Raw genomic sequence first — 23326 nt, forward strand, 5'->3', positions numbered from 1 at the left:
ATGTATATATATGTATGTATATATATGTATGTATATATATATGTATGTATATATATGTATATATATATGTATATATATATGTATATATATGTATGTATATATATGTATATATATGTATGTATATGTATGTATATATATGTATGTATATATATGTATATATGTACAGTAGTGTGAAAAACTATTTACCCCCTTCCTGATTTCTTATTCTTTTGCATGTTTGTCACACAAAATGTTTCTGATCATCAAACACATTTAACCATTAGTCAAATATAACACAAGTAAACACAAAATGCAGTTTTTAAATGATGGTTTTATTATTTAGGAGAAAAAATCCAAACCTACATGGCCCTGTGTGAAAAGTAATTGCCCCTTGTTAAAAATAACCTAACTGTGGTGTATCACACCTGAGTTCAATTTCCGTAGCCACCCCAGGCCTGATTACTGCCACACCTGTTTCAATCAAGAAATCACTTAAATAGGAGCTGCCTGACACAGAGAAGTAGACCAAAAGCACCTCAAAAGCTAGACATCATGCCAAGATCCAAAGAAATTCAGGAACAAATGAGAACAGAAGTAATTGAGATCTATCAGTCTGGTAAAGGTTATAAAGCCATTTCTAAAGCTTTGGGACTCCAGCGAACCACAGTGAGAGCCATTATCCACAAATGGCAAAAACATGGAACAGTGGTGAACCTTCCCAGGAGTGGCCGGCACCAAAATTACCCCAAGAGCGCAGAGACGACTCATCCGAGAGGTCACAAAAGACCCCAGGACAACGTCTAAAGAACTGCAGGCCTCACTTGCCTCAATTAAGGTCAGTGTTCACGACTCCACCATAAGAAAGAGACTGGGCAAAACGGCCTGCATGGCAGATTTCCAAGACGCGAAACCACTGTTAAGCAAAAAGAACATTAGGGCTCGTCTCAATTTTGCTAAGAAACATCTCAATGATTGCCAAGACTTTTGGGAAAATACCTTGTGGACTGATGAGACAAAAGTTGAACTTTTGGAAGGCAAATGTCCGCTACATCTGGCGAAAAGGAACACAGCATTTCAGAAAAAGAACATCATACCAACAGTAAAATATGGTGGTGGTAGTGTGATGGTCTGGGGTTGTTTTGCTGCTTCAGGACCTGGAAGGCTTGCTGTGATAGATGGAACCATGAATTCTACTGTCTACCAAAAATCCTGAAGGAGAATGTCCGCCATCTGTTCACAACTCAAGCTGAAGCGATCTTGTGTGCTGCAACAGGACAATGACCCAAAACACACCAGCAAATCCACCTCTGAATGGCTGAAGAAAACAAAATGAAGACTTTGGAGTGGCCTAGTCAAAGTCCTGACCTGAATCCAATTGAGATGCTATGGCATGACCTTAAAAAGGCGGTTCATGCTAGAAAACCCTCAAATAAAGCTGAATTACAACAATTCTGCAAAGATGAGTGGGCCAAAATTCCTCCAGAGTGCTGTAAAAGACTCATTGCAAGTTATCGCAAACGCTTGATTGCAGTTATTGCTGCTAAGGGTGGCCCAACCAGTTATTAGGTTCAGGGGCAATTACTTTTTCACACAGGGCCATGTAGGTTTGGATTTTTTTCTCCCTAAATAATAAAACCATCATTTAAAAACTGCATTTTGTGTTTACTTGTGTTATATTTGACTAATGGTTAAATGTGTTTGATGATCAGAAACATTTTGTGTGACAAACATGCAAAAGAATAAGAAATCAGGAAGGGGGCAAATATTTTTTCACACCACTGTATATATATATTATATATATATATATATATATATATGTATATATATATATATGTATGTATGTATATCTATACTAATAAAAGGCAAAGCCCTCACTCACTCACTCACTCACTCACTCACTGACTCATCACTAATTCTCCAACTTCCCGTGTGGGTGGAAGGCTGAAATTTGGCAGGTTCATTCCTTACAGCTTCCTTACAAAAGTTGGGCAGGTTTTATATCGAAATTCTACGCGTAATGGTCATAACTGGAAGCAGTTTTTCTCCATTTACTGTAATGGAGATGAGCTTCAACGCCGGGGGCGGAGTTTCGTGTGACATCATCACGCCTCCCACGTAATCATGCAGTACATAGAAAACCAGGAAGACCTCAAAAAAGCGCTGAAGAAAACATGCATTATATAATTGAGAAGGCAGCGAAACAATAAGAAGCGAGCGTGACATATACAACCATATTCATGAGTTCTGCTACTTGAAACAAAGCACGATGTAAACCTACACTTTAAATTAAGTTCATAGACAGGCTGCGCTGGCGTTTGTAATTTAGTGCCTGCCCATATAAGGCCGTCCGTCAGCGGCAATCCAATAGCAAACTGCCACGGTAAATATTCACGGGTGAAGGACTGTGCTTATGGAGAGGAAGATGAGATGGTCAGGGTGGTGTTTGACACAAACTCAGCTAAACTGCGAGAGAAAGTTTTAAGTGCCAGGACTAAGGTAACATTAAATACAGCCATGGACATAGCACGAGATGGCACCAGCACAGCTGGGAACCTTCGATGCATGTACACCGAGTGGCTCACGTGAACTGACGCAGTGCACAGATAAAAGGCAACAGTTCCAAAGAGCGCTGAACAAAAACCGAATTACACAATTGAAAAGGCAGCAAAAAATATGAAGCGTCTCATACATACAAGCATATTCATAAATCCAACTACTGCGGAAACAAAGCACACGTTGGAAAAGTCAATGTCCCGCTAAAGGAAGACAGTGTAAAAAACCCGTGCATGCAGTGTGTCAGGTCTCAGATAAAGAAGAAGACGAGCTGTTTATTGATGCAGTAAGAAACAAATCGATGAATGAAACCTGTCATCTTTACAACGATTGACAAACACGGAATGTAACTTGAACACAACACATCCTACAAATACGAACCTGATTGAAAGAAATAATGATAATCAAATCCTTGATGACAGCAACACTCAGTAACACTCACAAAACAAATACTGTATATTGACAGTCATGTTACGTTATTTTTAAAATGTTCCCTTTTCTTTTCTAGCTTTTTAACACACTACTTCTCCGTCGCGATACGCTGGTATATATATATGTATATATATATAACCCGATCTACATACTCGAATAATGGATACTTTATTCGCCATCAGTGATTGTTTTGGTAAAGCCATACTCAGTGTATTCATTAGATGAGCGGTAAAAAGTAAGGGCAGGGAGGATGACTTATTGAGGCATGCAGGCTGTAGTGCTGCGTCAACTCTATCTGAATTGCGCGATCACATTTGAAAAAATATATCTTTTCAAGTTCTATTTAGTCCATATGTGTCAAACTCAAGGGCGCGGGCCACATCCGCCCGGCGTAATTATATCCGCCCGCGAGATCATTTTATATACTGTATTATTGTTATTAAAGCCCGGTATATGAAGCGCTGGTAACACAATAAACTACAGATCCCATAATGCAGCGCTTCAGCTGCCTTGCCGAACACTTACCGCGTTAATCAAGTCTACCTTAAGATGCTGCAAGTTATTGCGAAGCTAGCTCACACGATGCTGAAGAGAAAAGTTGATTCTGAAAATAGAGCCTTTAAAAACCGATGGGAGGCTGAGTATATGTTTACTGAACCCGTGTGTCTCATTTGTGGAGCTAATGTGGCTGTAATTACAGAATTTAATCTAAGACGGCACTATAAAACAAAACATCAGGGTAACCTGAAAGACCTGAATGCAATGCAGAAGATACAGAAAGCAGAAGAATTAAATAAGAATCTGACACTTCAGCGGACGTTTTTACCCGTGCGCAATCACAAAGTGATTTCAATTAAGGCTGCTTTTATGGGAGACAACCACTTGCCCCACTTTCCCTATTACCAAGTAATGTTAAACCAAGTCGTCACTACGGTGTTCCCAAATACGCACTTTGCTGATAAACTGAGCGCACTGAGTTTGCACGGCGCTTTGGTGACTTTGAAGAACAAAAAAAGTCCGTCTACATGCGGCTCGAACCTTGTGCATGTTTGGTAGCACATATCTGTGTGAGAAGCTCTTCTCAGTGATAAAGACTAACAAAACAGCACACAGGAGTCGCCTCACTGATGAGCACCTGCAATCCATCCTGAGAATCTCCACAACACAGAACCTCACACCAAACAGAAACGAACCTGTTGCCAAAAAAAGATGCCAGGCGTCCAGACATAAGAGCAAAGACAAGTGAATGATTTGATTTGTTATTGCTGAAAGGAACACATTTTATTTATATTTCCAGGTTTTGTTATGCAGCATGTTCATATTTGAATTTGTATAATTTTGACAGGATATATTTTTATGGAGAGCAAAATATTATAAGTTGTTTAAGGTTTGAGTTGATTTATTCAGGAATAATATTCCTGTCTGTTTTTACCATTCCTACCAAAGATATTTCTATCGACTAAATAAAAATTCCTTCTGTTTAAAATTTAAATAGAACTTGAACAAATATGATAGTTCATAATATCCACGCAGACTTGCACATAAGAGCGGGTGTCATCCGTTTTAACAAACAGCGTATTGCACTGATACGAAATAGCTGTGTGTGTATATATGTAGATATGTATGTATATGTATATATATGTTTATATATGTGTGTGTGTATGTATATATATATATATATATATATATTTTGTGTATATTTATGTGTGTGTATGTATGTTTATCTGTATAGATATGTATATATATATGTTTGTGTGTGTGTGTAAATATATATATATATTTATATATATATATATATATATTTATATATATATATATATATATATATATATATATGACAGCAACACTCATCACTCACAACAGTGACAAAACAATAACATTGACAATCATGTTACGTTATTTTCAAAATGTTTCCTTTTCTTTTTAATTGCTTCTTTAACACACTACTTCTCCGCTGCGAAGCGCGGGTATTTTGCTAGTATACTAATAAAAGGCAAAGCCCTCACTCACTCACTCACTGACTCACTCACTCACTCACTGACTCATCACTAATTCTCCAACTTGCCGTGTAGGTAGAAGGCTGAAATTTGGCAGGCTTATTCCTTACAGCTTACTTACAAAAGTTGGGCAGGTTTCATTTCGAAATTCTACGCATAAGGGTCATAACTGGAAGCTATTTTTCCCCATATAATGTAATGGAGTCTTGAGTTGGAGATGGCCGTGGGGCGGAGTTTCGTGTGACATCATCACGCCTCCTACGTAAGTACGTAGAGAACAAGGAAGAACTCCAAGCACAAAACGCCATTTCACAATTGAGAAGGCAGAAAAACATTATGAAGCAAATGATGCATATGCGGAAACAAAGCACGGCGTGAACCGTAAGTTTATATTAAATTAAGTTCATAGACAGGCTGCCACTAGCGTTTGTAATTTAGTGCCTGCCCATATAAGGCCGTCCATCAGCGGCAATCAATACAAACACTGCCGGTAAATGTTCACGGGTGAAGGACTGTGCTTATGCAGAGGAAGATGAGATGGTCAGGGTGGTGTTTGGCACAAACTCATTGAAACTGCGAGAGAAACTTTTAAGTGCCGGTCTTAGCTGACATTACACAGATGGCACCAGTACAGCTGGGAACCTTCGATGCAAGAACACCAAGCGGCTCACGTGAACTGACGCAATGCGCAGACAAAAAGCAACAGTTCCAAAGAGTGCTGAACAAAAACCGAATTACACAATTGAGAAGGCAGCAAAAAAATATGAAGCGTCTTATACATACAATCATATTCATAAGTGCAGCTACTGCGGAAACAAAGCACACGGTGGAAAAAGTGAATGTCCTGCTAAAGGAAGACAGTGTAAAAAAACCCGTGCATGCAGTTTGTCACATCACAGATAAAAGGAAGACGAGCTGTTTATTGATGCAGTAAGGAACTAATCGATGAATGAAACCTCTTATCTTTACAGCGATTGACAAACACGGAATGTAACTTGAACACATCCTACAAATACGAGCCTGATTGAAAGAAATAATGATAATCAAATCCTTGATGACAGCAACATTCAATAACACTCACAAAACAATTACTGTATATTGACAATCATGTTACGTTATTTTTAAAATGTTCCCTTTTCTTTTTCATAACTTCTACTTCTCCACTGCGGTACACGGGTATATATATATATAAATGTATATATATACCCGATCTACAATACATACTTTAGCATAGACAAGCTACACGCTGTGGCTAATTGTAGAGTCTTAAGCCTCTAACGCCGACATTGAGGTTCGATTCCCGAGAGGGTGTACTGACTATATGCGCTACCTGATTCATTTTACCTTCGCATCTCCTTGGTTTGGGACGTATGAGGTTAACGCAGAATCATGTTACATTATTTTTAAAATTTTCCCTTTCTTAGCACAAGCACAGCTGAGAAGCTTCGATGCATGTACTCCATAACGCGTTAAAAATAACGCATTTAATCACACTTTCAATTCCAAGCAAACAGGAACTTTTGTCAATGCATGATTTCCTGGTACATCCATTACACTGATGCACACATCACAGCTACAAAAATGTTAGAGTCGAATAAAGCGCGTCCTACGACTGATCATTTCGACTACCCGAGCGAAGCCTTGATAAAAGCATGGTTTTGTGCACACTGAAAAGCAAGCAAAATTAGATGCATTACAGAAAGCGGACTTTGTGGCTCTTACTGGGGATCATTGGACTTCCGTGACCGTTAGTAATTCTAAATACATCTAATTACAAAATGTTCAATGATCACACTGTTTTAGCCTAATGTACAAAATAATTTTGGCTAATGTTACTCAGAGTTTAAAGAGTAAGCTGGTCAAATTACCTTTTATGTTTCTGACTTATTTTTTTAAGAAGAAAACTGCACTTTATGTTGAAATTTTGGTTATTATTATTTAAAGACAATACTATTCTGAAAATGTACTTAAAGTACTTAAACTACCACTTTATTTTTAAGTCTGCCCAATTTTAACCAGGGATGATATTTTTGTTTCTGTTTTGAATTCAAATGCAGTTTAAAGCTTTTTTTCAGAAATTAAAACAGCTTCAGTTTACAATATTCATGTCCATGTCTATTATTTGATTCTGTAAGCCCACTAAAACCGTTTTAAATTAAAAAAAACATTTGCGATTTGGGGCAAATTTACGTGTGCGATTACATACGATTAATCAAGATTAATTCTTACACAGCCTCTAATTAATTGGATTAATTTTTTAATCGAGTCCCACCTAATATATATATATATAGATATATATATGTAGATTTGTATATATATGTGTATATACAGTATATATGTAGATATGTATATGTTGTATATACAGTATGTATATATGTGTGTGTGTATATATACAGTATGTGTATATATGTATATGTATATATGTATGTGTGTATATGTATATATATAACTGTATATATGTGTATAGATGTGTGTGTGTATATATATATATATATATATGCCAGCAACACTCATGACAATGACAAAACAATTACATTGTCAATCATGTTACGTTATTATTAAAATGTTTCCTTTTCTTTTTACTTCTCTACTGCCAATCGCAGGTATTTTGCTATATATATACTGTATATAATATAAATAGATAGATATGACAACACTCATATCAATGACAAAACAATTACATTAACAATCATCTTACGTTATTTTTAAAATGTTTGCTTTTCTTTTCATAACTTCTTTAACACACTACTTCTCACAAGGGGTATTCTGCTAGTGTATATATATATATATATATATATATATATATATATATATATATATATATATATATATACATATATATATATATATACATATATACATATATATATATATATACATATATATATATATATACATATATACACACATATATATATATATATACACATATATATATATATATATACATATATATATATATATATATATACACACATACATATATATATATATATATATATATATATACACACACACATATATATATGTGTATATATAAACTGCTCAAAAAAATTAAAGGAACACTTTGAAAACACATCAGATCTCAATGGGAAAAGAAATCCTCCTGGATATCTATACTGATATAGACTGGGTAATGTGTTAGGAGCGATAGGATGCCACATCGTTTGATGGAAATGAAAATGATCAACCTACAGAGCCCTGAATTCAAAGACGCCCCAAAAATCAGAGTGAAAAAATTATGTGGCAGGCTAGTCCATTTTGCCAAAATTTAATTGTAGCAACTCAAAATTGTACGCAGCACTTTGTATGGCCCCTGTGTTCTTGTATACATGCCTGACAACATCGGTGCATGCTTCTAATGAGATGACAGATGGTGTTGTGGGGATCTCCTCCCAGATCTGGACCAGGGCATCACTGAGCTCCTGGACAGTCTGAGGTGCAACCTGGTGGCATTGGATGGACCAAAACATAATGTCCCAGAGGTGTTCTATTGGATTTCGGTCAGGAAAGTGTGGTGGCCAGTCAATGGTATCAATTCCTTCATCCTCCAGGAACTGCCTGCATACTCTCGCCACATGAGGCCAGGAATTGTCATGCACCAGGAGCCACTGTACCAGCTTAGGGTCTGACAATGGGTCCAAGGATTTCATCCTGATACCTAATGGCAGCCAAGGTGCCTTTGTCAAGCCTGTAGCGGTCTGTGTGACCCTCCATGGATATGCCTCCCCAGACAATCATTAACCCACCACCAAACTGTTCATGCTGAATGATGTTACAGGCAGCATAATGTTCTCCATGGCTTCTCCAGACCCTTTCACTTCTGTCACGTGCTCAGGGTGAACCTGCTCTCATCTGTAAAAAGCACAGGGCACCAGTGGTGCATCTGCCAATTCTGGTATTCTATGGCGAATGCCAATCGAGCTGCATGCTGCTGGACAGTGAGCTCAGGGCCCATTAGAGGACATGGGGCCCTTGGGTCACCCTCATGAAGTGTTTCTGGTTGTTTTGGTCAGAGACATTCACACCAGTGGCCTGCTGGAGGTCATTTTGTAGGGCTCTGGCAGTGCTCATCCTGTTAGATACTGGTCCTGCTGATTGGTTATGGACCTTCTATGGCCCTCTCCAGCTCTCCTAGAGTAACTGCTTGTCTCCTAGAATCTCCTCCATGCCCTTGAGACTGTGCAGGGAGACACAGCAAACCTTCTGGCAATGACACGTATTGATGTGCCATCCTGGAGAAGTTGGACTACCTGTGCAACCTCTGTAGGGTCCAGGTATCGCCTCATGCTACCAGTAGTGACACTGACTGTAGCCAAATAGTGAAGAAACAGTCAGAAAAAATGAGGAGGGAAAAATGTCAGTGGCCTCCACCTGTTAAACCATTCCTGTTTTGGGGTCATCTCATTGTTGCCCTCTAGTGCATCTGTTGTTAATTTCATTAACACCACAGCAGCTGAAACTGATTAACAACCCCCTCTGCTACTTAACTGACCAGATTAATATCCCATAAGTTTCATTGACTTTATGCTATACTCTGATTAAAAAGTGTTCCTTTAATTCTTTTGAGCAGTATATATATGTGTATATATATATATATATATATATATATATATATATATATATATATATATATATATACATATATATATATATATATATATATATATATATATATATATATATACATATATATATATACATATATATATATATATATACACACACATATATGTGTATATGTGTGTGTATATATATTTATTTATATATTTTATATATATATATATATATATAGGTGCAGAATTATTAGGCAAGTTGTATTTTTGAGGATTAATTTTAATATGGAACAAACACAGTGCTATCAGTCAATCCAAAATGTTAATAAACCTGAAACCTGAATGTTTCACAACGGAAATGTGAGTGTGAACATCATCAGGGGAATACATATGTGCTTACAATTATTAGGCAACTATTAGTGTGCAGATTTATTATGCAACTAAAGGAAAATGAAAATTTTCCCATCTCACTTGTTTATTTTCATCTGTTATAGTGAGAATAATAAACAAACACCTCAAAATTTACAAATAAACATCTCTGACATTTCAAAAAAATAAATCAATCAATCAATGACCAATATAGCCACCCTTCTTTCCAATAACAGTCATAAGCCTTTCCATTCATGGAGTCTGTCAGTTTCTTGATCTGTTGACGATCAGCTTTTTGTGGAGCAGTGACTACAGCCTCCCAGACACTCTTCAGAGAGGTGTGTTGTTTTTCTCCCCCGTAAATCTAGCGTTTAAGAAGTGCCCACAAGTTCTCGATAGGGTTTAGGTGAGATGAGGAAGGGGGGCCATGTCATTATTCCTTCATCTTTAAGGCCTTTACTGGCTGGCCACGCAGTGGAGAACTTCGATGCAAGTGATGGAGCATTGGCCTGCATAAAAATCATGGTCTTTTCCTGTATCACTGTTTGAAGAAAGTGTCTTTGAAAAACTGGCAGTAGGTTTGGGAGTTGATTTTGAGTTCATCTTCAATGCAAAAAGGACTAACTAGCTCATCTTTAAAAATACCAGCTCATACCAGTACCCCACCTCCACGTTGGAGTGGAGCTCTGTGCCCATTACTGATCCACAGGTCCATCCATCTGGTCCATCAAGAGTCACTCTCATCTCATCGGTCCATAAAACCTTTGAAAAAATCTGTCTTCAGATATTTCTTGGCCCAGTTTTGACGTTTCAACTTATGTTTCTTGTTCAGTGGTGGTTGGGTTTCAGCCCTCCTTACCTTGGCCATGTCTTTGAGCACTGAACACCTTGTACTTCTGGGCACTCCAGGTAGGTTGCAGCTCTGGAATATGAAAGTACTGGAGGATACTGGGTTCCTGGTAGCTTCACGTTTGATTCTTCTCAAATCTTTGGCAGCTAATTTGCGTCTTTTGTTCTCAACACGTTTCTTGCGACCCTGTTGACTATTTGCAACAAAATGTTTGATGGTTCTGTGATCACACACCAATATCTTAGCAGTTCCAAAAGTGCTGCATCCCTCTGAAAGACTTTTACAATTTTTGACTTTTCAGAGTCAGTTAAATCTCTTTTTGGCCCATTTTGCCTGAGGAAAACTAGCTGCCTAATAATTCTGCACACCTTGATATAGGGTGTTGATCTCCTTAGGCCACACCCTCCCTCATTACACAAATACACATCACCTGACATGCTTAAATCCAATAAGCATTCAAGTTAATACAGCTTGGAGTTGGAATATACGCATTAAAAATGATGATATGGTCAAAATACTCACTTGCCTAATAATTGTGCACACAGTGTATATGTGTGTATATGTATATATATATATATATATGTATATATATGTATATATATATATATATATATATATACAGTTTGAAAGTTTGTGAACCCTTTTCTGTATTTCTGCATAAACACCTAAAACATCATCAGATTTTCACTCAAGTCCTAAAAGTAGATAAAGAGAAACCAGTTAAACAAATAAGACACAAATATTATACTTGGTCATTTATTTATTGAGGAAAATGATAGGATTTTTCATATTTGTGAGTGGCAAAAGTATGTGAACCTCTAGGATTGGCAGTTAGTTTGAAGGTGAAATTAGAGTCAGGTGTTTTCGATCAATGGGATGACAATCAGGTGTGAATGGGCACCTCACAGCGAACAGAAAAAAACAGGGATCTATCAAAGTCTGCTCTTCACAACACATGTTTGTGGAAGTGTATCATGGCACAAACAAAGGAGATTTCTGTGGACCTCTGAAAAAGTGTTGTTGATGCTCATCAGGCTGAAAAAGGTTACAAAACCATCTGTAAAGAGTTTAGACTCTAGCAATTCACAGTCAGACAGATTGTGTAAAAATGGAGGAAATTCAAGACCATTGTTACCCTCCCCAGGAGTGGTCAACCAACAAAGATCACTCCAAGAGCATGGCGTGTAATAGTCAGCAAGGTCACAAAGGACCCCAGGGTAACTTCTAAGCAACTGAAGGCCTCTCTCACATTGGCTCATGTTAATGAGTCCACCATCAGGAGAACACTGAACAACAATGGTGTGCATGGCAGGGAAGGAGAAAGCCACTGTTCTCGAAAAAACATTGCTGCTCTTCTGCAGTACGCTAAAGATCATGTGAACAGACCATAAGGCTATTAGAAGAATGTTTTGTGGATGGATGAGACAAAATAGAACTTTTTGGTTTAAATGAAAAGCGTTATGTTTAGAGAAAGGAAAACACTGCATTCCAGCATGCAAACCTTATCCCATCTGTGAAACATGGTGGTAGTAGTATCATGGTTTGGGCCTGTTTTGCTGCATCTGGGCCAGGACGGCTTGCCTTCATTGATGGAACAATGAATTCTGAATTATATCAGAGAATTCTAAAGGAAAATGTCAGGACATCTGTCCATGAACTGAATCTCAAGAGAAGGTGGGTCATGCAGCAAGACAACGACCCTAAGCACACAAGTCATTCTACCAAAGAATGGTTAAAGAAGAGTAAACTTAATGTTTTGGAATGGCCAAGTGAAAGTCCTGACCTTAATCCAATCGAAATGTTGTGGAAGGGCCAGAAGCGAGCAGCTAATTTGAGAAAACTCGCCAACATCCCAGAATTGAAGCTGTTCTTTACGGAGGAATGGGCTAAAATTCCTCCAAGCCGGAGTGCAGGAATGATCAAAAGTTACCGGAAACGTTTAGTTGCAGTTATTGCTGCAAAGGGGAGGGGGTCACACCAGATACTGAAAGCAAAGGTTCACATACTTTTGCCACTCACAAATATGTACTATTCGATCATTTTCCTTAATAAATAAATGACCAAGTATAATATTTTTGTCTCATTTGTTTAACTGGTTTCTCTTTGTCTACTTTTAGGACTTGAGTGAAAATCTGATGATGTTTTAGGTCATATTTATGCAAAAATATAGAAAACTAGCCAACCCACGGCATACCATATGCCTCATAATCAGGCCGGTTTTTTAATGATTTTTAAGCAGAGGGAGAAAATTAACATTTGAAAAATCGGTAATGTAATAAATCAGCAAGAAAACCAACATTGTAACAATGCACGGAACGAACCAACACACAATCGTCCATGACTGAAAACTGGCGCGATCGTCCTCGCGCCTTCTCCTGCCAGACGGAGGGATGGGGGTGCACGGCGCGGAGTGTGGAACGGGAGGAAAGGAGAATGACGTCCATTCAGCTCCGTCTGTCATGCTAGTCTGCTGATCTCTCGTTCAGTATGCACTGCCCGCTCATGTGCCCACCTCGAACTCGTCACTTGAGTTGCCGTCTTTACATAGTCCAGATGTACCTGTGAGTGACGTAGACCTTTCATTGCTTTGTGCGGTTTTGGCTGCTGTTCTATATATAATCCACCAAGACACCCGACCACGGTAGTAGCGAGGTGGAAGTGGGGTGTATTCAAAGGGTTGGGACGAAACCAGTGGGAGCGTATGAGTCACACTTAGTGGGAATTCCACGGTTTGCAGCCCGAATGGGGTTCAACGGCTTACCCACGCCGGGTAGACACACGCTCAATGTCATGCATAACTATTTATTAAATGCTAAACACTTCTGGAAAGGCACGGTTGTCTAAAACGTGTTGCTGTGAGAATACAACAGTAAGTGAATGAAAACATGGAACTCTGGAGAGAGCAAAATACAACACAATAGTGAACCCGCGGCATAACAAACGCCGCATAATTATTTATTGATGGTTGAACACTTCTGGAAAGACACAGTTGTCTAAAAAGGGAGGGTTTGAGGATACAACAGAAAGAGAATGAAAAGATGGAACTGTAGACTTTTCATTGCTCTGTGCGGTTTTGGCTGCTGATTGATGTCTTTCTTAGGTAGTCTAATTTTAGGCAGTCTAGTCTAAACAAAAGTGTGAACTATTTCTTCATCATCTTGTAGAGTTATAAGAGATTTAACTTTAGCTATATTCCTTAAGTGAAAAAATACAGTCCTAATAATATGATTAATATGTGATTTAAAATTTAGGTCAGAGTCAGTAGTTACCCATATTTTTTTTTACCTCTGACTTGACTTTAAAACTTAAGGGATCAATTTTATTTGTAATACTCTCACTATATCACTTTTAGCCAGTCACTAAGATAATATGATATTAAAAATGTCCTTCAAAAGTGATCATCTGAGAAAGATGTATATTAGTCAGGCAGTCTACTAAGAAGCTAATGGCAAAGAAATGGTAAAAATATAAGCATATGAAAACATTTGGTTCACCGTATGTCAGGAAAAATACAAGCCATACTTAAAAACACTCACTGTCATGCCTTCTTGGGTTCGTCCAAAAGGACAAAGGAAACTGAAACAAAGCAGATGGAGATTCTGTGCTCTAATGATGCTTTTGGGCTCAGTTTCTGTCAACAGCAATGAGCTGTTTTTTGCACAAATATGACACTGCATAGCATCCTAAAATGCAAACTTGGCAGAATCATCATCAGACAGAAAAAACCTTGAATGTAGTAAAGTAATAGCTATTTCTACAGAAGAAAACTTTCTTCCATCTGAAAGAGACATCAGACCTGAAAAATAACTCATCTTCTAGCAGTGTATTTAGCACCTGCCTGCAGTAGCTTTTAAACAGTAAAATTTTTGTTAGCAAACAGACAGCCAGCAAAATGACTGGAGGTGGTGTGAATGACCCAGTAACAAAATACATTGTAGAAAATGAGAAGCACCTAAACCACTCCAAGATTTCTTTTGTCCTTTTTTTGAAAAAAAAAACAAAAAAAAAAACATTAATCTACTTCAGTGTTTCTCAACCACTGGGTTGCGACCCATTTTTTGGTCATGTGCCACTTCCAGAAGGTCGTGAACTCCTTGGTTGAGAAAAGGGTTGCAACAGGTTGCCTAAGCGATCAGCTTTGCCACGTGATATATTTCCGTTCCTAGCTATGATGCACAGAATTTACCATATTGATGACTGTTTTTAATAAACCGATTCACTTCAAGATCTACTACATTATTAAAAAATACTGGTATTTTTTATTCTATTTATTTTTATTCATTTATTAATTTATCTACTTAATTATCTTTACTAGTTAAAAGTTTTACTCTATTGGCCTAGCTCTCTTTCTCATGAGTGGGGGTTGATTTGTTTCGAACCTAGTTTTGTTAAGTTTGAGTTGGTTGTATGGAATGTTATTTGACTTTAATAAAAGCAATAAAATTCTTTAAAAAAAAAAAAAAGAAAAGAAAAATACTGGTATAAATACATATGTAAGTCATCTTTACTTATTACATGTTATGTTTGTCATTATGTAATCTAGTCACAGATTCCTTCTCTTGTTGTTTGAAATTCTTCAATATTAGGCATGAGGTAAAATTTTGTTGAATTGTGTTTTGCAATACAGAATACTACCAATACAGAAATTTTGCCTTGTATCATATGAGATTACCACATGACTGAAATGAAACACTTAAAGACAAACAAAAATGTCTGAAATCAAAAGTGGGCAATTGAAAATATGATGTGAAGGTGAAAATTGTCGTTGCACAGCATAAACATTACAGTGCATGGTAATGACTGGTAATGCAGCTTAAGTGTTTCACATTCACACTTAATTTAGTGAGTCATATCTTCAAATGAGTAAGGCAGATTGCAACATTAGTTCAGAAATGTGTCACTGCATCCACAGGTTTTTTGCTGAAACAGTTCTTATGATATAATCAAACATTGCTTCGAGCAACAATCTATAGTTTACTGCAACTCTCCCAAGCCTCAGATGTGAGATTGAGTTCTTGACACATCGATACATTGATACTAATTCAGAAATAGGAATAGATTAGAGCAAGGAGGAATGATACAAGAGGTGGATCTTGTATTGCTGCTGTTATGTATATTGTGTTAGTGGATCTACTTTTTTGTGGTGTATGTATACTGTTAACCATTATGTGTGCGTATGCGCATTGATATAAGTTTTCTTGATAATACAACAAGAAAATAAAAAGAAAAACATGGAAAGCGGTTATCATACAACATTACACAATGTTATATACTGTAAGGTAAAATGTTGTAAGACACAACAGCTGTTGATGGAAGTCCTCTAGTAGCGTTAAGGGAGAAAGCAGCCAAACTACCAGTACTTGTCTGTCTGCTCAAATCATACATTTTTCTCTGCTATTTCCATAACTAGTGAGTGAGTGTTTCAACTGCAGGGAGATAGTGTTGCACTGGAGAGCTCTCAGATTCATGCAGAATGTTAACATTCCAATTTTTCTTAAAAGGAAGTAAGTTCTTTGTAGATCCAGTCAGACCCACAGCTATTGGGTTTGTAAGGCATTCGGGCAAGAAATAAAAGGACAGCCATTGTTAGAGCAATGTTTGATTTGTAAATCATAAAAACAAAACACTTACATTTGGATGGTTTCACAATGAAATAGCTTTACATTATATTTTGTTTTATTGGGTATTGTTAGGTGTATAGTGTACAGTGAAAGTTTTCCTAATCAACACACAAAACATATTATAATACTGCAATGCAAGTATTTTATGTTAATATTGTAGTAGTCAGTAAATTACTGTGAAGGTAGATGGGGCTGGATTCATGATAGACAGTGACCTGTCACACAGGTTTGCTGAAATATGCATTCCATAATCCCCATTATTATTCACAGTACACTTTGCAGACTTGGTTTATAGACCTGTGAAGGTTCATGAATGCAGGTGACGACTCTTGAGCATAGATGACCTTGGAAATGATAAGTGGTCTTCAGTGGATTTCAGAGAGACACAGCTTGTGACAATGGAAGACGATCAGGGATGCTGGATGAGTAATGAAACTGAAGGAACAGCACAAAACTATTCATGGCTGGTTGCCAATTGGTGTCTGTTATTTTATGAGGCATTTCCCATGAATATAACAACTGGAAGATGCTACTTCCCAGAATACAGTCTTTCATTGTAAACCACATTTTCATCAGGTGTCCCATCGGTAAAGTATTGTCATATTTCAAAGTTGTTTGTGTATATTGCATTAAACCCAGAACTCCGCCAAAAGCAATAATGTTGAAAGTCAATAACCAGTTTCTTCGTTTTACTAATGTTAAGATGCAGGTGATTCTCTTTGCACCAAGAAAGAAAGTTGTCCACCTGACTCCTATACTATGTCTCATCCCCTTATCAGTACACCTTGTTAATGTAGAATCATCTGAGAAATTTCGCAAGTGACATGAATTGGACTTGTATTCAAAGGTGTTCAGAGTGAAGTGAAAAGGAGACAGGACTGTTCCTTGTGGTGCTCCATTGTTGCTACATCCGTATCAGAGAAACAGTCCTTGAGTCTCACAAACTACTGTCTTCCCAACAGATAGTCCATTATCCAGGACACTATAGGCTCATTCAGCATACAGTATCTCTAAGCTTACCCATTAACAAAAATGGCTAGACTGTACTGAAGGCACTGAAAAAATCAAAACGTATAATCCTCAGAGTGCCTCCATCTTTGTCCAAATGAAAGTAAGCCTTTTGGAACAGATGCATAATTGTATCCTCCACTCCAGTCTTTGTCTGAAAGGCAAACTGCAGCAGGCCCAGGTGGTCTACTGCAAGAGGAATTATATAGTCTAGAACCAGCCTCTCAAAGGTCTTCATGATGTGAGATGTAAGTGCCACTGGTGTGTAGTCATTAGGTGAAGAGGTGTCTGCCTTTTTTGCAGCAGGAACAATGCAAGGTGTTTTTCACAGCAGCAGCACTTTATGGAGCCTTACGGACAGACTGAACAGGTTACAGAGGGTAAGCACAGGCTTTAAGAACTCAAGGACTGACTCCATCTGGTCCCATAGCTTTTCCTGTGTGTAGCATCCTCAGTTATCTCATTAATTGATCTTCGGCATTTGGACAGCCTGTACTGATGATCAGAGGTGAACTCATTACTTGCCATTCCAGTTGATGTGGTAGGGGTTTTTGATGTAGTAGGGATGGTGTGGGAGACTGGTCTTTGGAAGAAGGTGGTAGTGGGATTTAAAATCTATTAAAAAATTGTTTCAGGCCATTAACTTTGTCCACTATCCACATCCACTTCTCACTCCTGAGACATTGATTGCCTGAGTCCAGTAATTATACCCAGTCCATTCCAGACATCTTGCATGTTATTCTGAGTGAGTTTGTTTTCTATTTTAGCTTTGTAAGCTTCCTTTCCTTCACTCAACTTTCTCTTTAGCACTCTGCTTTTATCAAAGATACCACCTATGTCACACTGCATATAGTGAAATGCTAATTAACACTGGATAGCTGAATTTCAGACCTTTTCAGTGATGTGTAGTTGCCCATGATTGGTAACTTGTACTATATGTCACAGCAGTGTGTAAAAGACAGGAAATATATTGCTTATGCAATAGCTCATCATTACACATTTTTATGCATTATTGTCCACAAATTTCTATAAGACTGTATGTGGATTGTTTTATTAATGTGAAATAAAACTCAATGTTTGTACTAGTGAAACGTTGTTTTCTTCAAGATTAAAAGAACATGCAAGAGAGGAAGTCCTAAAAAGTTCCATAATGCAGAATATAAAAGACCTTGAGTCACATTTTGGCTCTGTTGAAAACAATGCATTTGCTGATTGTAAGTACTACTTAGTATAACTTTGAAGCATTACAACATGCACTTTTATGGTTTAATTGCCATATATACGGAATGCTACCTGCTGCATGTTCTCCCTATGTCAGTTTTCTGAGTAGTGCTCTTTCAGTTTCACCTTATTTGCATACCCGCTCTTTGCTAATAGTATTTGTATTGTGCTACGCCATGCTGCTGCTTTCACGTTGAGACCCTAGTTTACTGTAACCTAACCCCAACCTCCAATTGAAAGTCATTCAATCACACAGTGCGAATCGTGCGGGATTGCTCTTTGATCGAATGTATGTGTATAGTGCTGCACCCCACTGCTCCTTACCGTTTAATGTGGGGAAACCTGCTGTTCATTTTAATCGAGTGACACTGAATCACACCGTGTAAACTTTCACTGAGGACAGCTTTTCAATATAATGTCACTGAATCATACTATGCTGTGCCACCTCACACCACTCACCCCGCCCCCTTTAACACTAGAATTATCAGAGCCTACGAAAAAACTCGTAATTCCGTCCCACCTTAAATTGCTTCTTAAATCCCTTCACACCTCTCCGCCAGCGTCCTTTGTCTTCTAAATGTGCTGATAAAGAGAAGCTAGGAGCAGCCGGCTATTCCATCCCCCCACCAATTTAGAACGTGCACGAACTTCTCTCAGCCCATGCCTTGATTGAGTATCTGGGAGTGAAGTGGAATTTTAGAGTGGAAATAATAGATCGTTATTTGGAACACACGCATTTCATGTCTGTTCCGTTTCTACAGTAATCAACACAATGTGTCAACACATTGTTAAAACAGAAAGTTTTTTTATATTCTAGTAGTAGATGACAAAATGTAAGCATAAACTATATAATATATGAAGCCTGAAGTCCAAATAGCAAAGAAACATTTTCATAAAAGGTTCAAATATAACACAACAATTGCGCTTTTATTCAAAAATATAACTGCAAAAACAAAAAGCCGCCTTAACATGCGACATTGACAGCAGGTTATTATAACTTCCTCCGTGGTGCAATAGAATCAGTTCTCGCTTTGGAATCAAAAGGTCGCGAGTTCGATTCTGCACTACTCCGTTTTGAGAAGTAAACTGCTCTTAGTCTTACTATTTTAGAATAAAAGCATACATTTGATTTCAGTCTGTAACAGCCGGTGCAATTTATGATCCTTGTAAAGGTTAGCTTTTTTTTTTTAAATTCACTTTTCATTCGCTCAGTCGTTTTCAGAATCAATCCATACAACCCCATCTGACACGGCTGTTTTCACTAAAGACGCGCTATACCTCTGCAGTGTACCACGATGCATACTAATCTTAATATTTTAGAAGCTTTTAATTACTTTTTATGGCTCTTTGCTATTCTTTGTTAATATAAACGTTTTCCTTCTACACTGTTTGGTGTGTGCCTCAAAAAAATAAAAGTCTGAAGGGATAGACAGCATCCTGTGATATTTTTTTGTCTCATTTCTAATTGCACTTGGTTCACCCAACCAACTAAACCATTGGTGTAAACAAAGGTTTTTAATCAAATACTTTCTTTTTAAAATATAGAGTGTTGTACTCCATTCTCTTTGGTCATTTGCAGCTTGTTTATTTCATCAGCAGAATAATGGCTGTTTATTTTTGATATAGTAATTTATGCTCAAGAATGCAAAAATACCCTACTGCATATTTGGTTTGGACTTAACTGCTGTTTGGTGTGTGCCTCAATCTGTCCAGCTTAATGTTTGTTACAATATTTAGGAGTAGTTTTTTTTTTTTAAAAGCCTGAATAGCAGTATGAATTGTATTGTGGGATAAGTTTGTCTCATGCCTATTCAATAAATATTATACATTGTCCTTGAAAAATATGTGCATCAGAATAAAGCAAATTTTGACTTTGCCCTTTTATAATTTAATATGTGGATCAGTTCAGTTTTTCACTTTAGTTAGAAGCATGTTTTTGCAAAGATTTAAAAGGCAAATATGTTTTTAATTAATGTGACATCAATGAAAACAGGCTAAGCATTTTATTTAAATTCTGTATAATGTGTCCCAGTCTCAAAATGAGATGTTTCCTTCAACTTCGAACATATGAAAAAAAGTCTTTGAATCCTTTTAAATTAACATTTTTTTTTTGTTTTATTCAAAACATGCAACTATATAATACTCAAGAAATCTGAAAAACGATTCCAGTCACCACTTGCTAGATCCAGTTTAGATATTGTAAAGTGGTAGAAATAATGTGGGCCCTGTTTTGATATGATGTGTGTTAATGCTCTGTCTGTTTTATTTTCAGGTTTATCTTACAAGTAAAATATCTTCTCATCTGCCTAATGCAACCTTAGATGGTTCATACATAGACCATGTTTCATCCAAGACAGTAGCAGCATTTGGAACAAAGCAACAAAGTACTCCTGGAATGCAGAAAATCGGCATGTCAGGGTTGCATAGTCAGTCTTCAGTAATTTGCACTGGAACTGAACAAGAAAACAATGATGTAATCAGCTTGATGCATCATGATAAGATTCCTGTAGTACAAATGGAGACACTACATGAGTGTATAAATAAGCATGAGGAGGCATGTCAGATTGATGGAAGTTTCAGATTACCAGATCCTCTAATTGAGGTTCATCCTTCTCCCCATGAAGCTTGTGATTTTAGCAGTGAAGTTGTGGAAAGTAGATGTGGTCAATTCCAGAAGACTAAAATGGGGGAGAGAAGGCAAAAACTACTTCAGCAAAAACAGCAGCTGGAAAAGCAGAAAGAGCAACTTCAGGTGATGCTTGCTCAACAAGAAGAAAGGCTTCTTCAGCATCAGCAGAATCTGTGGCAAAATCATCTGGATTTTAAAAGGTATTTTTTTTAATTACATATAGCTGAAGCTTCACCTACCAAATTATTCCCACAGTCACTAAAGGTGATTTTTTTTTTATTCTTTTCTTAAAAAGCCATTGTTTTTTGTCTTATTACCTCTAGCATTATCTAAATTAAAGTTATGCAATCCACTTTGCTTTGTTTCCAGCATTAGACTTTTGGCACATGATAAAAATAGCATGTTATGCAACGTAACGAGCTGTTCTCATAGACTGCAAAACACTCAGTATTTCAAATTCAAATACATTCATAAATAACTAAGAAGTAAGACAAGACGTGGCATAACATGAATATAAATCACCATCTGGTTAAGTAAAAGCATTTGTTTTCCTTTTCGCACGTAACATTTAAATGGCTTGATAGATTGTCCAAAAGGGTTAAAATACCAACAACTGTTGTACTTTAAGATGACTGGGCACGTAGTAACTGAACAAAACCACACATTTCTGAACAGAAAAGAGTAGGAGAAAACACTTAAATATTGCAACAAAAACAATTTACACTGACTTGTAATTCTGATTTAAGTTTCTTGAAACAAACTGCTTTTAAAAGACAGGAAGTCACCACATCATCATCACCAACAGAACAAGAGGCTTTGATCCTGGACCTATCAAGTAAAATCCTTTTGGTTCAAATTTTCCCATATTTTTATTACTGGAAAAAAATGTCCAGTAATTAGATGGCAAAATCTGATATATATCAACTGCTCTTTTTATCACTTTATTCATATTTCACAAACATCAGTTTAACATATAATGTCAAAAGAAAACACAAAACACTGAGAAAGGTTTGGGGTAGCCACCCCGTATACTTGAAAATTAAGTGTAGCGAAAATGATATGAAATCTCAACTCAATACAGAACTGCATCAGGCTAACAAAGATGGAAGTTATATATGGAGTGAACCAGAAGTGAGGTCATTAGGTGGGACTTCCTTCTGATAGACTGCATAGGACAAAAGAGAGAAAGTTATTAGGCGACAGCACCATCCCTTGATCCTGCGGATATATATACACCATTATTCAAGCCCATAACCTGCTTCCCAATCACATGTGAGTGACATATGTTATTTTCTAGCCCACTTATTCCAGACCATGTTTTGGGTGTTGGGGTTGTGGTATATGTGATATTCTGTGTATATGAACAATTTTGTGTCTGAGCTTCAGAATTATTTTATTTCTTATATTTTTTTTCTGCTTGTGTTTTTACATTTGAAAAGAAAAAAGCCCTGACATTTCTTTCTTAGGCTAATTCATTTTGTTAAATATTATTTTTTTATATATAGATATATATATTTATTTATTTATGCATGAGTCACCCTCTTGCACCCCAAAACACAAGGCTGAGTCTCAGTACTTTAGCAAAACCAGCTTTATTCAACTTGAAGCAGGAACAACAGGGTTATTTATTGCAGCAGGAGCTACCACTCTCCTATACACAGACACAGCAAACAGGCATAGTCAGGGCCAGGTCAATTGCCAAATTATACTGTACCGTTTATTTATAATGTTCCTTGAATCAGCCATCAGTGACAGGCACGTATAGTGTAATCATGATCGGCTTGTGGTTGTTTCCGCATTGCTGTGCTGCTGAACTGTGAACCCGAGGTTGCCTTGGCAACAGACAAGCAGTCCTCCACAGATGTGACAGTCATGCTTTGGTGTGTCGTCCCATTTTTGTTACGGGCAGTTGATGCGAGGAACATTTAAAACCAGCCACTGACCTGGACTTGCATTCACTTTTTGTCTCCTCTTATTGTGCAGAAAGGCTATCCATTCTTTTGTTCAGAGAAGGAAGCAATACAGGATGAGGTAATTGCCACTGCTTGCGTGCTGCATGTGTTTTAGTGATGGCTCCCATTTGAATAAATGCTTTGAGAATGTTCCTGTCT

At 37.3% G+C, this 23326-nt stretch overlaps 1 protein-coding gene across 3 annotated transcripts in view; it reads left to right on the forward strand.

The window, feature by feature from the left end:
- Nucleotides 1-23326, forward strand: part of kiaa1328 (KIAA1328 ortholog) — a 348340-nt gene that overhangs the window by 128310 nt on the left and 196704 nt on the right. For all 3 annotated transcript variants that reach the window (XM_039759112.1, XM_039759111.1, XM_039759113.1), the window contains one exon: nucleotides 20859-21415. In XM_039759112.1, the coding sequence (XP_039615046.1) occupies nucleotides 20859-21415 (557 nt within the window). The remainder of the gene's footprint in view (nucleotides 1-20858; nucleotides 21416-23326) is intronic.

Source organism: Polypterus senegalus, chromosome 7 (genome assembly GCF_016835505.1).
Source record: "Polypterus senegalus isolate Bchr_013 chromosome 7, ASM1683550v1, whole genome shotgun sequence".
In the NCBI taxonomy this organism is placed as follows: Eukaryota; Metazoa; Chordata; class Cladistia; order Polypteriformes; family Polypteridae; genus Polypterus; species Polypterus senegalus.